This window comes from Chelonoidis abingdonii, chromosome 7 (assembly GCF_003597395.2).
Source record: "Chelonoidis abingdonii isolate Lonesome George chromosome 7, CheloAbing_2.0, whole genome shotgun sequence".
Taxonomy (NCBI): domain Eukaryota; kingdom Metazoa; phylum Chordata; order Testudines; family Testudinidae; genus Chelonoidis; species Chelonoidis abingdonii.
In genome coordinates, this window is record NC_133775.1 from 18,986,800 (window position 1) to 19,005,978 (window position 19,179).

The window sequence follows — 19,179 nt, forward strand, 5'->3', positions numbered from 1 at the left end:
GAAAATATTAAGGGGTGACTTGATTATGGTTGATAGGTATTTACATGGGGAACAAACATTTAATAAAGGGCTCGTCAGTCTAGCAGAGAAAGGAATAACATGAACCTGGTGGGTAGAAGCTGAAGCTAGATAAAATTTGGACTGGAAATAAGGCATACAATTTTGACACTGAGCATAATTAACCACTGGAACAATTTAACAAGGGTCATGGTGGATTCTCCATCACTGACAATTTTTAAATCAAGATTGGATGTTTTTGTAAAAGATCTGCTCTAGGAATTATTTTGAGGAAGTTCTGTGGCCTGTGTTATTTAGGAGATCAGACTAGATGATCACAATGGTGTCTTCTGGCCTTGGAATCTATGTCTATTGGAAATATGAAAAGATACACTGAGTGGGTGCAAGGTCTGTCCAGTATAAAAGTAAGGTGTTCAGGGATACATAAGGAGGAGAATTAGGGTGGTTTGTGGAAACTTACCTCTAACTTTCCAGACTTTCAAATGTATGTATGTGTGCACAAAAAACCTAGAATGGTCTAGTGTGACTTTTAATAATAATTAATGACCATTGTTCAAGAATTATTGAGGAGTTTTTATGATTTTCATGTAAAAAAGGAAGTGCTGGAACACTCTTCTAGTTCTCCTGTTCTGGTACTATCATTCAGAAGAATTCTAAAAAAAGTAATAACGCCTGAATGGTGTTCTGGAATGTACCGGCGTGGCTCGAACCTACTAAAACCTGGTGAAATTAGAGGGTGATCAGAGAAGAGTGACAAGACTGATTAGGAAATGGAAAAGCTTTCATATGAAGAGGCTGAAAAGAATGGGATTGTGTACCTTAGAAAGATGATTAAGTGGGAACTTCATAAAAGTATCTAAGATAATGAATGGTGTAGAACAGGTAGATAGGGAGCTTCTACTCTCCGTGTTACAAAACACAAGAACAAGGGCACGTGAAATTGAAACACTGCAAAATTAAAACTGAGAAAAGGAAATATTTTGTCACATAATTTATCGAAATTTAAAAAACTGGATAACCACAAGAATGACCAAAGTGGTGGTGATTGATGCCAAGAAAAAAAAGTACTGGAAGGGGAATGAAACTTTACATTTCAGGATGTAAGACAATCTCTATTAGAATTAGAATGACACCTTCGTTTGGGGGAGGGGCACAGATAACCCCACATCTGCCTACCGTAGGATTATTTGCACCTTTTGTCAGAGGCATCTCTGGTGCCTGGTCCTGTTGTATGAACCTTGAGTCTGACCTAGCTTGGCAATTCCTATGTTCCTAGAGCTGTTGTTGGCCTGAGTGATGATAGGTCAGGACAAATAATCTTGAATGACCATCTCATTAAACACTTGTCTAATTATTCCTGTTCAAGTGAGCTAGGATTCTGCTGCCATCTGTTAAGCAGACTCAATTAAACAGCAAGGGGTGGGGAGAATAAAGTAAAGATGCTAATACATTGTGCAAATATTTCTCTGTTTTGTTTTTTTTTGTAAGTTTCTGGAATTTAAATTTACCTTTCAATCTGTGGAATCTCTTCAACTTCTTTTGGAAGTTGACTAAAGACACTTTTTCTGTTTAGAGAATTAAATAACACACTATGTAAATGTTCGCATGTGCTTTGTGCTCTAGTTGAATAACAATAAAAGGCAAAAGGATCAGGGGTTCTTATCTGTGCATTGCTCTATGATTTACTCTTTTCTCCAGTTGGTACAATCCTTAGTGCAGATTACTGGTTTAGATTCATTGTTAAAAATTACACTTTGGCTAATAGGTTTCTTTCTTTTTTTGCATAGTTCTAATAAAAATGAGAAAACTGAATGTTTGCAGAGATGATTTTTTTTTATTTTCGTAAGATTAAAATTCTCCTGATATACAGAGGGAAATAATTTTTGCTCTTTGCTCTTTTTAAATTTTGCTATAATAGCTGTATTATATAGGGAACAGATATCTAAGTAATATAATTGCTAGGAGAGGTAGAAGAGCAATTCATCTGTAACCTGAGTGAAGGATCAGGGGACCGTATCTATGAATTGCTCCCTGATTTATCCCTATCTTCAACTGGTGGGATCCTAATTTAGTGTGGATTTCTGGTTTAATTCATTGTTGAAAATTGCAGTTTGGTTAACATGTTTTTACTTTTCTTGTATAGTTTTAATAAAACTCAGAAAATTCTATGCCTGAAAAGAATATTTTAAAGAATTTGATTAAAACTGATCTTAACCCAAAATAAGCTTAAAATAAAAAAATTTATTCCAGTGGCCAAATGAATTACTGTAAGTAGTGATTTTTTTTGTAACTGTTCATAACATGCTCTCTCATTATTTTGATAGTTCATAAACACGCTATATTTAAAGGCATGAGGGAAAGGTCAGCTTTGTATTAAGGACAGGAAGCTTCATTCTTGCTAGCTAACAGACTGTTTCATTGTTGTTTCTTTTGATATCTGGAGATTAAATGCTATGTGGGGAGAAGAATTCAATTAATTTAAAATATTTTGCATTAAAATGACACCCTTCAGTGTATTTTTCTCAGATGTTAAATGTATCTTCTCATCTAAAGGAAAAAAAAATGTTTGTAGTTTAAATACCTGAGCAGAGCTTTTAACAGAAGTCTGGAAAGAAGAAGAAATCTGCATATATGTCTTTAAAGTAGTTGCATTTTGCTTTTTTATCCTTCTAGGCTCCCTGGGACCTGTGAACTGAGGAGGTTTACTGCTGCCCTTCCAAATGATGCTCTCAAATTAAGAGTTCAAATTTCTGAAATTCCTAAAGTCCTCAAGAGGAAAAGGGATAAGGGAAAGTGACGGTCATAAGCAAAGATTTTCCAGAGTGCCTCTGCTGGCTGTGTGTGTGTACATTCTGACTAAAAACAAATAGGCCAGACTCTCACCTGGAAAACTCATGCAGTTGTTGAACAACTTCTTCTGTTAAACTTCATTTGGTTCAACGTTAAACACCTTATGTAGCTCTAAATAATGCTGATTTTATATTGTTAAAACTTAGGAGATCTGAACGGAGGGTCTGGGAAGTCTGTTTCAGACTTACAGCATTGCTATAAACATGAAGCAGTTTGTCTACTTCATGTCCTCCACCATAGTGTCTCTGAATAGCTGTCATGGCACATATTTAGCCAGTTAGGAACAGCTGGTATTCTTGCTGCTGCATTTCCATGCATTGGGCTCCATGTTGATGTATGCGATGTCCACTCTCTGGGTGAAATCCTGACCCTGTTTAAATCAATGGCAAAACTCTCATTGACTTCAGTAGAACCAGGATTTCACTCTCTTTTTTCTTTTGTGTCATTGACATTTTACTGTCTTTGAAGTCTATAATGTAATCCCCAATGCTTCACTCTCTTCTCTATGTGAGGCTCCGGTAAATGGTAGAGAGGCTGCCATGGGCCATAAGTTTTTGTGGAGTAACTTCAGTTTAGATTGTGGTGTCGGTTGTTTCCTTTTTTCTTCTCAGAAGTAAAATGATAAGGACAGGTGCAGAAGCAAAAGTTTTAATCTGAGTTGTATTGGTTAAAGCCTTCAGTAGGGAGCAAAATGACTACATATTCTACTGCAGCGTTACTACAGGATTCTTAAATAAAGGAAAACATCACTGAAAAATGAGTCACTTTAATATGTATAAAAATCCCACAGTAATAATTTATTATGACTTTTGTTGTTTTTTTTAAAGGTATGTCCCTAAATATTAAACATTAGTTAACATTGACATTCAAAGGGCCAACTGTTGTTTTTTTAAATTATTTTTGTATTATTTAGTCTTCTTAAATTTTTGAAGTAATATTTATTTAATCAAAAATTTACTCCATTTCCATTTCAAACAGTTCCCTCCCCCCCTTGTTTCTGCAGTACAAACCAAGAAGTTGCACCTCTGATGGTTGGCTTCTTTTTTTCTTGCAAAGACCATGAGGTCAGGTATCTGGGTGAAAGCTGTTGTATTCCAGCAATGAATGGCAAATATTTTAATTAATTTTAAAATTTCCCCCTCCCCAGCATGTGACAAATCTATCAGGAATTCGTGTTCTAATAGAGCAAGGTTGGGGTGGGGCAAAGGACTGGACAATCTATTCATTTATTTTCTGCATTAAAACTACAATCAATCCCCATAGCTACTGTTGAGATTTTGTGGTTCCTGATGAGTCTGATGCTGGGTAGAATCAAGGAACTTAAATTCGATGTGATTCGATTCAGTTCAAAAGGCTTTATTCAGTGTGGACAAAAGGAGAGCCCCGATACAAAAAATCAGGCAGAGTCCCTCCAGCAAGGAGCCCCTCCCCTTGCTATTTTATAGCACATGGCACTTACATAACAAGTTACATAACATGCACCTCTAAACGAATAAGAGTTAACCTTTCCATAAATGGATTTGTTTATCACATAGTCATAGTTCTCCATTCCACACGCTGAGCTCACCCTCCTCCCCCTGGCCTTCTCTAGAATGTTCCTAGGGTGGTGAGCCACAGCATGCTTCCCTATGCATAAACGGCCTGCAAACCACATTTTATTCAAAATGAACACAAGCATACCCTTCAGCACCTGCAAGACATTCCTGGGCAACTAAATGTATTGAGCTGTGCTTCATCAGAAATAGTTGTACTTTGTTCCTGAATGGTCTTCTGAGTGTATTGATGGGTGTCGTTCCATGTTCAACTTGGTATTTGAAGTGGGGAGTCTTATATAAAACGTTGAGAATATCTTCCCCAGGGACCTTTTTGTAAATACCTACCCATCAATTTCATCTGGTCCATCACAAAAGCAAAATGCTGCTCATTTGAAGTATTTTTAATTTTTTTATTTTTTTTTAGATCTGGGAATAAATCATCTGTGGCAGGGATTGTTTAGCAGTGCTCTGTTGAATGTCAGAGGTGTACTCGCAGTATAAATGCCTAGCTGGAGCTGTCCCAGGGAGATGAAGAACTCAGATGTTTTGAGGTGGTTTCCTTGCACCTTATTTTGAATTTGATGGCAGAATTTAAACAAGGTGCTCCTGCGAGTCCTTGCCAGGATATAACTACAGTTGGTGATGATATAAAGCCTATGAGGGCTCCACACGCACGTAAGAACGGTCATACTGGGTCAAACCAAAGGTCCATCTAGCCCAGTGTCCTGTCTTCTGACAATGGCCAATGCCAGGTGCCCCAGAGGGAATGAACAGAACAGGTGATTCATTCCCTATTGCCCATTCCCAGCTTCTGGCAAACAAAGGCTAGAGACACCATCCCTGCCCATTCTAGCTAATAGCCATTGATGAACCTATCCTCCATGAGTTTATCTAGTTCTTTTTTTAAACCCTGTTATAGTTTTGACCTTCACAACGTTCTCTGGCAAAGAGTTCCACAGGTTGACTGTGCATTGTGTGAAGTAGTACTTCCTTTTGTTTGTTTCCTGCCGCCTATTCATTTCATTTGGTGAACCCTACTTCTTGTGTTTATGAGAAGGAGTAAATAACATGTCCTTATTTACTTTCGCCGCAGCAGTCATGATTTTATAGACCTCTATCATATCCCCCCTTAGTTGTCTCTTTTCCAAGCTGAAAAGTCCCAGTCTTATTAGTCCCTCCTCATACGGCAGCCAGTCCATACCCCAGTCATTTTTGTTGCCCTTTTCTGAACATTTTCCAATTCCAATATACTTTTTTTGAGATGGGTGACCACATCTGCATGCAGTATTCAAGGGCATACCATGGATTTATGTAGCGGCAATATGATATTTTCTGTCTTACTTATCCCTTTCTTAATGATTCCCAGCATTCTGTTCACTTTTTGACTGCCGCTGCACATTGAGTGGATGTTTTCTGAGAACTATCTACAATGACTCCAAGAACTCTTTCTCGAGTGGTAATAGCTAATTTAGACCCCATCATTTTATGTGTATAGTCGGGATTATGTTTTCCAATGTGCATTATTACTTTGCATTTATCAAGATTGAATTTCATCTGCCATTTTGTTGTCCCGTCACCCAGTTTTGTGAGATCCTTTTGTAGCTCCTCGCAGTCTGCTTGGGACTTAACTATCTTGAGTAGTTTTGTATCATCTGCAAATTTTGCCACCTCACTGTTTGCCCCTTTTTCCAGATCGTTTATTAATATTTTGAACAGGACTGGTCCCAGTACAGACCCCTGGGAGACAGTTTATTTACCTCTCTCCATTCTGAAAACTGACCATTTATTCCTACCCTTTGTTTCCTATCTTTTAACCAGTTACCAGTCCATGAGAGCACCTTCGCTCTTATCCCATGACAGCTTACTTTGCTTATGAGCCTTTGGTCAGGGACCTTGTCAAGGATGTTCTGAAAATCTAAGTACACTATATCCACTGGATCCCCCTTGTCCACATGCTTGTTGACCCCCTCAAAGAATTCTGAGAGTCCTTTGCTTTCCAACTCTAGAAGCTTAGACTGGGATAGTAATTGCTGTTACACCAGCATCTTCTGACGTGGGGATATTCAATGCCAGTCTCACTTCCTAGCAGGCATACAAAATCAGGTCTCATTCTCATGTCATCCAAACACAGAGACCCACCTTATAGTCTCTAGCCCACAGGCTTTTGGATACAGGCAAAAGCCAACAACTGGAGGATCAGAAATGAATTAAAAACTTGGAGAATATGGAAAGAATAACTTTTTGAAAGAGCTTTATTATGTTAAATGGTTAGTATCTGTAAATAATTATAGTATTTAGAGGTAACAGATTTTAAATAGGAAACATAGATATTTTAAATTATATCAGTTGGATAAAATAGCAGAGGTTCTGCAAATAACATCCTGTATTTTTCTTTTTAAAAACATAAACATCTGCTTTACTTATTTAATTATAGAGGCATGTATTTCGCTTGCATAAACGTGGTTATCTTTAGCTAAAGTTAACAGTTTTAAAAACCTGTTTTAAATGACTCATAATATGAAATCTGTCCTTTCCTAACATATTGCATTCTTATTATTTTTTTTTGTCCTTCAATATTGCTTGAAATCAGTATTATGCCAAAGTCCCTTAAGCATCATTTCTGATTTTATTACAGCGGATATTCAACTCTTTTGTGTATACTGAAAAAATCTCAAATGGAGAAAGTGAAGTTCAACAGGTAAGGAAAAAATGGAATGTATAAAAATCCCTGGCCACCCGTTGGGTGAAAGTGTTGGGTTTTTAAAGGGACACAGTCAACTTATATATCGCACTTTTGTCTGAATTTATTTTATTGACTATTCTTACACATGAAATCCGAATGAACGATAACTAAAGGTTGTTTACTTCGTACCCATCTGGTAGCTTTGCTCTCCTCTGAATAGTAAGGCAATTTACTTTTCTGTACGGGTTTTTCACTCTGCAACAAGGGAGTGAAAAACATGTCTAGTATAGGCAGGACTTGGAGACAGATATAGTATTGACACCGCTTTCCTAAAAAAAATTGACTAGATTTCAGGTTGACTGTGCCCTTTAAATAATCTTCACTTTAGGTGCATGTTTAGTGATCACTAACACATTGACATTGTATGTGCAGTGTTGTGTACTTGTGAGCTTTCAAATTTAATTTCAGCTGAAGCAGATATATGATATATGATTAGCTTATTACATCTGTTTGCATCACTCAAATTTTTGTCTGTTTATTTAAAATAATAGATTTGAAAATTCAACATATGTTTGGGTTAAAAAAATTAAATCTTGAGTTTAATATTAGGTAAGTGTAGACCCTCACATTCATTATTTCTGTTTTAATACACTGCAGCGCATGAAATAAAGGCTAAAGGAACAGATTGAATGAAAGACAAATCTAAAATTCTAATTTTTCTTTCAACTTGCTTATTCTCAGAACTCCAGCTCATGCTAAATGTGATCAATTTTGATAGAAATGGCAAACATTGTTTTATGTAACTGATCTAGGGGCTAGAACAAAGAACTGGCTTTTGATTCCCACTTAAACCACTAACTCACTTATGTGACCTTATGCAAGTAACTTGACCTCCTTAGACTCCATCAAACCTATTTTAACATTCAGTAAAAACAAAACTGCCTCAGAGCAGAGTTTTCTCAGGGGAAAAATGAATTGCCCTCAAAACATGCAAGTAATTTTTAATTTGGTGGCTGGACAGTTGTACTCTTTCAAGAGCATTTTACAACTTTGCATCAGCATATACATTTAAATTGGATGTGCAGATAAGTAAACGAACTCTCCACGTAACTAACTAAATGAAAGAAGCTATCAGACATGAATTGCTTTCCAGGGCAAAAAGTCAAAATAGAGAAGGGCTTGAATTAAACTCTGGATTCAGATATAGTATACTCAAACTTTAGGCAAATTGGGATTTGAAATTAGAGCTCAGCCCTTCTCCAGTTCAAAGGAAATACAGTAATTTGGATATGGTTATGGTCATTCTTGGAGTTGAGTTAATACGTGGAAAATGGAATAATATAAGAAAAATTCTAGCAATTTTAGGTACTATTTAAAAAAAATCTTTGGTTTTAAGAATGTTATTCTTTGCTGGAGTTGAAATTAAGGTGCATAATATATCAGAGCTCAACTTTCCTGCTTGTCTATGATAGTATGATTAGTGACCCAGGATGAGAAGTAGGCTATCGGATAAAATAAATCATACATTTAAAAATCACCCCAAGTGTAAGTAAGCCCAACTTTAGTTTATGAAATCTCAAAGATTGGTAAAAAGGAAATTTTACTGTTCATCTTTGGTGCTTCTTTTGAATTCTTTTGGTACTATTTGAATTCATGCAGGTTGGTGAAACTAGATTGGTTGGTGTGATAACACTGTTCATAGGAATTGACAGGGGAGATTCTAGTCAATTATCCTGTCTCTGACAGTTACCAATACTAGACGCTACAGAGAATGGTGGATAAAGTCTAGCAATGGATATTATGCAATAGCATGTGCTTTGTGGGAGAAGTTGTTTTTTTTCCTAGTACCAATTGAGGGTTGGGTTGTGTCCTGAATTGTAGATGATGATGTTTATATGAATATCTAATCTTTTTAATGTATCCTGCTAAGCAGTTTGCCTCAATATTTTGTTGCAGTCAGTTCCATGCTTTAAATGTGTTTGTAAACTTTCAATTCAGTTGTGGAGTCAGTTCCTTTGTGCTTGTAATATGCGAGAGGAGGGGGAAGTATGATAGGAGGGCCTTCTCTGTTCCATTTTCTGTTTCCCCTGTATAGCTCTGTACTATCATCTAAGTCATCTTGTATTTGTAGCCTCTTTTAACTAAATTAAGTGGAAGACTTTCCATGTTTCTAAGAATTTTCCTTATCCTTCTCTGGACTTCCTCTATTTCTGTTTTGTTTGTTTTTTTTAAGCGGAGGTGATCAGAACTGGACACAGTAATGAGGATCAGGATGTGCCATCAATTTGGTATAAAGGCCTTGTATTAGTTTCAGTATTATTCTCTATCCCATTCCTGACAAAGCATTCTCACATTGCTGCTATTTTAGACTATTCTTGTGACTCAACTCGACAGAGGTTTTTAGGGAGCTGTTCCCAATGACACGCCAGTCTCATTCTGTCAGTGGTCTGTGTCTATAAAAATATTTTTTTCTTGAACCCACCTATGTGAACCCACCTATGTGTTTGAGAAGTTCAAATTATTTCTTCCCAAGTGCATTACCACTAAATTTCTAAACTACATTTCATTGTGTTGCCTAATTGCCTAGGATGGATTCACTTTTCTGTTAATATTTCTGCAAAATATTTGTATATAAATAAAATTTTAAAAATTTCAATTAACATTAGGTCTTAACAAATCCATTTGTTCTAACTAAATATATATTTTTATCCTAAACTACCTGACAGTTTCCCTTTCTAAAATTTAATTACTCATTGCGATATGCAGCATTGTTCCCAAGGAAACCATGGCAACAGTGCTGAGGAAACAAAATAATAATACCCATGAAGATCTGAGGACATTTCTAATGTATTTAATTCATTGGTGTTTTATGCACTAGGGTTTACTTTTGTTTTATTAGGAATTTAGTACTTAGTATAGCTGCATCCATCCGTATTATATATCTAAATATCACACAACTATCCAAAACATACAAAAATTCACACTACTTTCTCATAATTGGACAAAAAATGGCTTTTTGTCATTAAGGACATTAAAAGGGCTCAGTGATTATACTGTACCTAAAAAAGATCTCTTGTGTCATAGTATCAAACCTATATACTAGTGAGGAGTAGTTGAGTTTACAGTACTGTTCATTGTCTGGAATTTTCAAAAATATTGCCGGTCATGTTGTTTGGTAGGTTCCTAATTTTTTCTTGAAAGAAGTTGAATGCATATCGGTAATATAGTATTTTAAAAATACTGGATTAATGACAGATTCTAAAGTTTTCATATTACTATTAGTCTTAAATTAACATACTGTACATTAATATTGAAACCAATTTAAAGGGCTGTGTTAATTATCACAATATAATATTTGGATTGAACCTGGTGCCACATCATATTCTATTTGTATAAATATGCACAGAATCACTGGTGGTGAAGATTAATGTTAAAATCTGTGGCTGCTTGGATTTAAAAAGCTACTCTGTTGCCACTAGGTTTTAAAAAAAATTATTGCCCCCTGGAGATTACAGGGGGAAAGGAGGGAAAGAACCTTGTATATTCTTCCACTTTAGATACACTGGAACTTATTGTGATGGTTCCCCCCCGGGGTGCCACCTGGAACTGAGGTACCACTGAGTCCTCTGACTCACCAGCCTGAGTTTCCACTCACATAGTGCTGCTGTGACAAGCTGTAGACCACTCCTGCTCTTATACTCCAACCATCATTTGCACAGGCAGGGACACATCCAGCTGCAGTTACATGAGGCTGACCAGCCACTGCATGAACCAACCATAGAGAGACTATAGTTAAGATATCACCAGCTTCTCAGCCTAGGACCCCAGAGCTGTAATGTCCTGCCCTGACTGAAACCTTGACCAGTGTGAATTTATTGCCCAGTTTGCCCCCCTCTCAATGAGGAGAGGAATATGCAACAAGCCTGTGTTAAACCAAGCTGACACTTTTCTCCAGACACTTCACTTAAAGGCACAGTGGTTTAGATGAAACATAAAACAAGTTTATTATCTACAAAAGATGGATTATAAGTAGGGGCCCTACAAATTCATGACCATGATAAACATGTCACAGACTGTGAAATCTGGTCTTTCCCCGTGAAATCTGGTCTTTTGTGTGATTTTACCCTATGGTATGGGACGAGATTTTGAAAAATGAGAAGTGATTTGGTGGCCGTAGTTTTTGGATGCCCAAATTGAGACACCTTAAAAGGGACTGCTTTTCCAGAAAGTGCTGAGGCAGACTCTCAATGGATTGACCATAAGATGTCTTAGGTTGGGCATCCAAAAATGGAAGCAACCAAAAACCATTAGTTGCCTTGAAAAATCTATGCCATACTATATATGGTATTAGAAAGAATGTGGCTTATTGTGCAGTCCATTGTAAAGAAATTTGTTTCTGTATGAGCATGCACAAATGTGTGTGCTTGTGTGCAACATGTCCAAAATGGGGCAATTGTCATGGTAAGTTGACGTTTTAGTCCTTAAATCATCCTGACTTTGGTAAAGAAGGGCTCACTGGCTTTCATTTAAAGTTGAAGAATAATATCTTTACTACCTTTTCTGGGTGGTCTGCACACCACATAAAAGTCACATGGGTAACTTATACATATCAGATGGCTTTTGAAAGTAAAAAGTGTGCTTGGGAAATTCAGAAACTGAAGTGGGTCTTCTTTATTGAAGCCTTCACTACACTTTTTTTTTACTTGAGGAAAAAAAACACACTAGCTTAAATCCCCATCACAGATGCGCACATTAACTCTAGACATTTATTTATATCTACTTAAACATTGTAAGTAGTGTGATGAGTACTTAACTGTCACAGAAGAAAAATGGGGTTACAACAGAGTATAATTACTGTGGTTAAAAGCTCAATATTGAAGTGGATAGAAGAATAATTGAGCACTTCTGATTTATTAATAACTTGGTCTTTCAGTCCTAATGAATCATGAGTAGTATAACTGGAGTTTTATGAGTAAGAGCGATACATCCAACTGAGCATCTTGAGCAAATGCAAATAAAATGTAAGCAAATTAAATCCCCTATGACTGGCTCCTTTTTTTTTGGTCAGTCATTAACATTTTCTTACTAACTAATGCCCGAAGGCAATTATTTATAGTTTTCTGTCAACTGGGAACTTTTCTGGAAGGCCACTCAATTTTTATTTAAAAAACAAAACAAAAAAAACACCATGTAAACAATGATGTCTAGGAAACAGAGAGGGAAAAACTACAGCTGTTGGCTTAAGCACCAGCGGTTCATACAATCAACTGTCTTTATGCCACACAAGGAATGGTTTTAAGTTTAAAACTTTAGGCACTTTGTGCTCTTAAAATCTAGAGCTGTCTATTTCTTCAGAGTAATCTATACAGTAGAATTCCATGTCATTCTGTATGTCACTCTGAAACATAGAATGTCTGAGTCCATGTGAAGCGATGGATAAAGCTATAAGCATAGTTGAGTGCACTTTTTGTTCAGAATATCATAAGGTTCAGTCATCATTTGGATTCACAGTCTGTTACTATCTGGTTATTAAGTTCTGACCTATTTTTACTACTAGTGCCATATAACCCTTTCCACGGTGAAGTATTTGCTCCATAGATGTGGGGCATGGTGTCATTGACTTCCCTATAAAGAGAGTTTGAATCTTAACCGAGTTACATGCATGAAGAATAGTTTTAAACATTTCTTCAAATGGGTGGTTTAAGTCCCACATGACACAGGCAATATTCTGGGGAGAGTGGAGAATTTGCAGATGAGAGCGGAGAGCATCTGTTCAAGATTGTGAGACATCAAGGTTCCTGCTAGTTGAGAGAATGTAAGCTTAGAATCCAAATCAGAGATGATAGTTTTGATTGAACAATTTTTTGATCAATTTAAGATATGTTGAATTGAAGGAAGTTAGGACAGGCCCAAGAGTTTTTTTTAATAGCTTGACAGAAGTGAATTGAAGAAAGAGTAAAGGGGATATAGCATTTGAACTTTGGACTCATCCTCTATCTCCCCTCCCCTCCCCTTTTCCACCCTCAACAAGCCAACCTTCAAACCTACCTTCCTCTGTAACTATTTCTCAGTCTCCCCTCTTCTTTTCTTTTTAAATTCAAAATTCCTTGAATGAAAAGTTTACAATAGCTGCCTCAAATTCATATCCTCCAACTCTGTCCTGGATCCTTTCCAGTCGGGCTTCTCTCTTCATGTCACTGATACTTTTCATCTAGGGTTTAATGATTTCAAAGTCCTCAAATCTGGCCAGGTGTACTCGTTCTTCTCCGTGACTCCCCTGCTGTTTTTGACTCTGTTCACCACACTGTTTTTCATGGCAACTTATTCTCCTTTGTCTTTTTTTGTGACACCGTCTTCTCCTAGTTCACCTCCTCCCTCACTTTAGTTCCCATAGTGCCTCCTTCACTGGATCCATCTAGTCTATGTATTTGTATGAACCCTCCTTATAGCAGTATCTGATCCACTCCTATTTTCACCTAGAAATAATCTCTCGCCATCTTCCTTCCTTCCTTTGCAGCTTCTTGTGTGGAGTTTGATGGTGGTGGTGGTTGGGGCTTTGTTTGTGAATTTTTTATTGAGGAAAAGCTTAGACAAAGAGGAGAGGAGCTTTGTATTTTGTATTGAACACAATGCGTGATGTTGCTTTTCTGGTAGTGCGTTCCATAGCCTAGGTTCTCTTCCTTTCTTGCAGTGTCTGTGAGTTTCCCACAAATTCGTGTCTTAGACCCTCTCTTCTTCTTCCTCTACATATTAACTTTGGGTGATTTCTTTTGAACACATAACTTCAACTGGCATTTCTATTTTCCCTGACCATTCATAAATGTGCCTCTTCACTCCTGATCTGTCTCCATCCATTCAATCTCTGTTTCTTTGATCCTTTGCCATCAAATTAAACTTAACCTAGCTAACACAAAACACCTTGCTTTCCCTCTCAAACCCTCTCCACTCCCTTCATTTCCTATTACTCTTGCACAGCCAGGGGAAAATAAGTTAGAGGAGGGGTCAAGCAGTGAATTGTAAACTCTTGTTTGTCACTCTTTTATACGCCTGTGCCCCAAATACCTTGTCTCTGCTGCTCAGGTGGATAGTGATTGCCCAGCAGGAGTAGCAGAGTGATATAGGCTAGCTTACGCTCTGCTGTTGATTCTGCTGTCACAACTTGGTAAGATCAAAGTGTTTTATGGAGCTTGTAGTTCACTTAAGATTTTTAATGAAATTCTGGGCCCACAAAAATTGAAGGAGTTCATTATGTATTTTCCTCCATTGTATAAAGGTATTCTGTGTGAGATGCTATTAAATAAGCAGGTCCATATGAAAAATACACAAGTTATTCTGCTTGCGTAGGATTTTCTAGAACAGGGCTACAGAGAAAACTGACATGGGCATTCCCTTTGATACATATTACAGAAGTAGCATTTAGCTATTTTACATACAACAACTTGTGTCAATGGCTTGTGAAAAGGATCAGGAAGTGTCACTGTTGTATAAACAAGCCACCATGTCAGACTTATTATAGCACTAAACTCTACAGAAGGTGTTAGCATGGTTCCATACGATACATTACAACTGAGAGATAGTAGATATTCCCTAGATCTTCTGTTTGCAATCCAACCTGTCATAAGAAAGAGCATAAGTTGCTTTCCTAAATCCAATAAAGAGTTAAGAAAGATATCGGATACAATTTGGCAATATACAATACAATATATACAATATATCCTTCTGAGGAGGATATAATAAAATTATTGTGGTTGAATCAAATACCCTCATTTCTCTATTTTGAATCATAGAATCATAGAACATCAGGGTTGGAAGGGACCACAGGAGGTCATCTAGTCCAATCCCCTACTCAAAGCAGGACCAATCCACAACTAAATCAACCCAGCCAGGACTTGGTCAAGCCTTAACTTTAGAAACCTCTAAGGAAGGAGAGTACACCACCTCCCTAGGTAACCTATTGCAGTGCTTCAACACCCTTCTAGTGAACAAGTTTTTCCTAATATCTAACCTAAACCTCCCTCACTGCAACTTGAGACCATTACTCCTTGTTCTGTCATCTGCTACCACTGAGAACAGTCTAGCTCCATCCTCTTCGGAACCCCTTTTCAGGTAGTTGAAAGCAGCTATCAAATCCCATTCGTTCTCTTCTGAGGACTAAACAATCCAAGTTCCCTCAGCCTCTCCTCAAAGTATGTGCTCAGCCCCTAATCATTTGTGTCCTCCACTGACTCTTTCCCAATTTTTCCAACATCCTTCTTGTTGTGTGGAGGCCCCTGTCATAAAACAGATAAGTAAGAGTTAATTAGAACAAAGTACTTGCGATATCTCTATTTGGCCTGTAAAGGGTTAACAGATTAGTGAGCCTGGCTGTCACCTGACCAGAAACCATCAGGGGACAGGATACTTTCAAAATCTATGAGGGAGGAATTTTTTTGTGTGTGTGTAAGAATTTGGTGGTTGTTCTCTCTGGGTTCTAGAGTGACCAAGACGTGAACCAGGTTTTCTCTCCAATCTCTCCGACCAGGCTCCTTATAAGTGTTCAGAATAGTGAGTACAGTTAATAAGATGAGTTAGGCCTATGTTGTTTTCTTTATTTGGCAAATGTGTTTATTTTTGCGGGAGGAGTTCCATGTGTATTTGGCTAAAGAATTTTAATTTGTAATTGTTAGCGTTTAGGCTGGAGGGTATTCTCCAGTGTCTTAGCTTGAAAGATCGTTGTACTTATGTACCTCATTTTAATTTATCTAAAGATAAATTTTATCTGTTTTTTCTCTTTAATTAAAGTTTTTTGTTTTAGAACCTGTATGTTTTTTTATCTGATGTGAGACCTCCATGTGGGTGCGGGGTCTGGCCATTCCACCAGGGTATTGGTGGGAGAAAGGAGGGAAGAGGGAGAGAGAGGCTAAATCTCTCTGTGTTAGGATTACTGTCCTCTCTCAGGGAGAAGCTGCGGAGGGGGAGGGAAGGAGTTGGGGTAGGGCATTTCCTCTTGTTTAAAGATTCAATGGAGTTTGAATCACAGTGATCCTTTCAGGGTAACCCATGGGAGGGTAGAGCCCGGGGGTGAGAGGCACTTTGGTTGTGAGTAAAGGGCTTCTTTCCTTTGTGTTAAGATCCAGAGGGTCATGGGTCTTGAAGGTTCCCCGAGGTCGTGTTTTGGGGGACCAGAATGTCCAGGCACTGGATCCTGTCGATGCAGCATCTACAGAGTACTAACGTTGGTATTGAGCATTGAGGAATTCAATGCCTGTGTACTCGATCCTATTTTGGACGCTGCTAAGGTTCAGAGTGGTGAATTAACCATGACAGCCCAAAACTGACACAGTACTCCAGATGAGGCCCTCATTCCAGAGTGTTGATAGGGGGAATTGATCAATGTCCTTAATCTGTCTGCCTGCCCCGTACTTATCAGCCCAAAATTCTGTTAGCCTTCTTGGGCATCGAAAGGAGACACTATGTGACTTATGATCTGCTTACTCATCCACTGTAACCCTAAGATCGTTTTCTGCAGAAACTGCTGCCTAGCGACTTGGTCCCTAGTTCTGTAGCAGTGCATGGGATCTTCTCCTAAGCACGGAACTCTGCAGCTTTCCTTGTGAAGTCTCATTACATATTTCTATTTGGTACAATTCTCTAATTGTGTCTTAAGTCCCTCTGTATCACTATTCCTTACCTCCAGCAATCTTACAACTTCTTCCAGTTTAGTGCATCTGCAAACTTGCTGAGGGTGCAGTCCACAACCAACCTCCAGATCATTAATGAAAGATATTGAACAAACTGGCCCCAGGACTCACCCTTGGGGTCATCTCCGTTCTGGATAACCGGCTGCCAGCTAGCATGGAGCCATTGATCACATACTCGTTGAGCGCGCCGATGATCTAGCCGCTTTCTATCCACCTTATCTTCCATTCATCAATCCCATACTTCTTTGAACTTGGCCGCAAGAAAACTATGGGACACCATATCAAAAAGCTTTGCTAAGTTTCTTAACATGGTCCTGAACCACTTCTTCTCTCTAACAGAGGGCTGGTCCTCCTCCCCATGTTGTGCTGCGAGGCTGACCTTGTTTGTTGAGACAGAGGCAAAAAAAGCATGCAGTACATTAGCTTATTCCACATCCTCTGTCATGAGGTAGCCTCCCTCATTCAGTAAGGGGCCCCAACTTTCTTTGACTTTCTTCTGTTGCTGACATACCTGAAGAAACACTTCTGTTGCTTTTTAACATCTCTGCTAGCTGCAACTCCAAGTGTGATTTGGCCTTCTTGATTCATTCCTGAATGCCTGAGCAATATTTTTATACTCCTCCTGGTCATTTCGTCCAATCTTCCACTTCTTGTAAGCTTCATTTTTTGTGTTTATATCAACAAGGAATCTCACTGTTAAGGCAGCTGATTGCCTGCCTATTTACTATTCTTCCACCTTAGGTGGGTATGGGTTTTTTCACTGCACCGCGGAGCAATAATGGAGTTGCTCGTGTAAAAAATACAGCACGCATCTCCTGGCCCTTTCGTCCCTCAGTATTCTCCCAGGGCAGGGATGCCGGTGTGCCATCGCGCAGTTGGGCCCTGAGGGAGGGGTTTTTTTTTATGTTCCCGGTGGGTTTTTTTTTTTCCAAAAGAAGAAAATGTCTGCTTTTGTGAAGTCCAGGTCAGTGTTTGCTGGTCCTTTCTCCTTGTGTGCAGTGTTCCGTGAATCTCTCTGACCATCTCATGGTCACTGTCCTTCCGGTTCTCCATTCCACTTTTTATTTCCTATAATTTCTTCCCTGTTTTGTGTGTGACCAGGTACAAGAAGAGCTCTGCCCCTAGTTGGTTCCTCCAGCACTTGCACCAGGAAATTGTCCCCTACACTTTCCAAAAACTTCCTGGATTGTCTATGCACCACTGTTTTGCTCTCCCAGCAGATATCAGGATGATTAAAGTCTCCCATGAGAACCAGGGCCTGTGATCTAGTAACTTCTGTTAGTTGCCGGAAGAAAGCCTCATCCACCTCATCCCCCTGGTCTAGTGGTCTATAGCAGACTCCCACCACGACATCACCCTTATTGCTCACACTTCTAAACTTAATCCGAAGAATCTCAGGTTTTTCTGCAGTTTCATACTGGAGCACCGAGCAGTCATACTGCTCTCTTACATACAATGCAACTCCTCCACCTCTTCTGCCCTGCCTGTCCTTTCTAAACAGTTTATATCCATGCATGATAGTACTCCAGTCATGTGATTTATCCCACCAGGTCTCTGTTATTCCAATCACATCAGAATTCCTTGACTGTGCCAGGACTTCCAATTTTCCCTGCTTGTTTCCCAGGCATCTTATATTTGTGTATAGGCACTTAAGATAACTCGCTGATTGTCCTGCTTTCTCAGTATGAGGTAGGAGTCCTCCTCTCTTATGCTCTCCTGCTCGTTCTTCCTTCCGGCATCCCACTTCCCCACTTACCTCAGGGCTTTGGTCTCCTTCCCCTGGTGAACCTAGTTTAAAGCCCTCCTCACTAGGTTAGCCAGCTTGCTTGGGAAGATGCTCTTCCCTCTCTTCGTTAAGTGGAGCCCATCTCTGCCACATGAGAACTTTTTTTTTCACAACAGCTGATAATTGAAGTTGATGTATTTTCCTTCTAACATCCAAAATTTGTTCCTTCTTTTTGCCCCCACTGAAGAAATTTCACTAAATAGTAAAGTCTTTAATGAGATTGGCTCTTTGAGCCATTTTGACTTCATACCTCTTTTAAAAATCAGTTATGTTCATGCTTGGTTTTCCATATTGCATTCCAAAATCATTCACTGTGTAAGAATGCAGAACATAAAACTTTGTTCTAAAAATCTCAGTAAAGGATATAAATCATGCATGACCCAACCAAAGTAAATTAGATACTGGGTGAAGCTCATGGACCTTGGGTGAATTAGTTTTAGGGATCAGATGTCCAGTATGCAGACCAAGTTGGCTTGATGGGTAACAAAGGGAACAAAATAGCACATGCACGCAGCATAAAAATCCCAGAGAATCAGTCGTTGAAGCCTTCTTCATTGGAGTTTTAGCTTATGGATTCCTTTGTAGGTGGGGTTCTTGTTCCACATCAGACTGAAGTCTGGCAGGTCT

General features: G+C 38.6%; 1 protein-coding gene across 3 annotated transcripts in view; it reads left to right on the forward strand.

The window, feature by feature from the left end:
• The window catches only part of CACHD1 (cache domain containing 1), a 204,844-nt gene that overhangs the window by 79,932 nt on the left and 105,733 nt on the right, over positions 1 to 19,179 (forward strand). For 2 of the 3 annotated variants that reach the window (XM_032795472.2, XM_032795473.2), the window contains exon 2: positions 7,039 to 7,101. The exons of the other annotated variant lie outside the window; for it this stretch is intronic. In XM_032795472.2, coding sequence (XP_032651363.1) covers positions 7,039 to 7,101 — 63 coding nt within the window. The remainder of the gene's footprint in view (positions 1 to 7,038; positions 7,102 to 19,179) is intronic. 3 annotated transcript variants of the gene reach the window in all.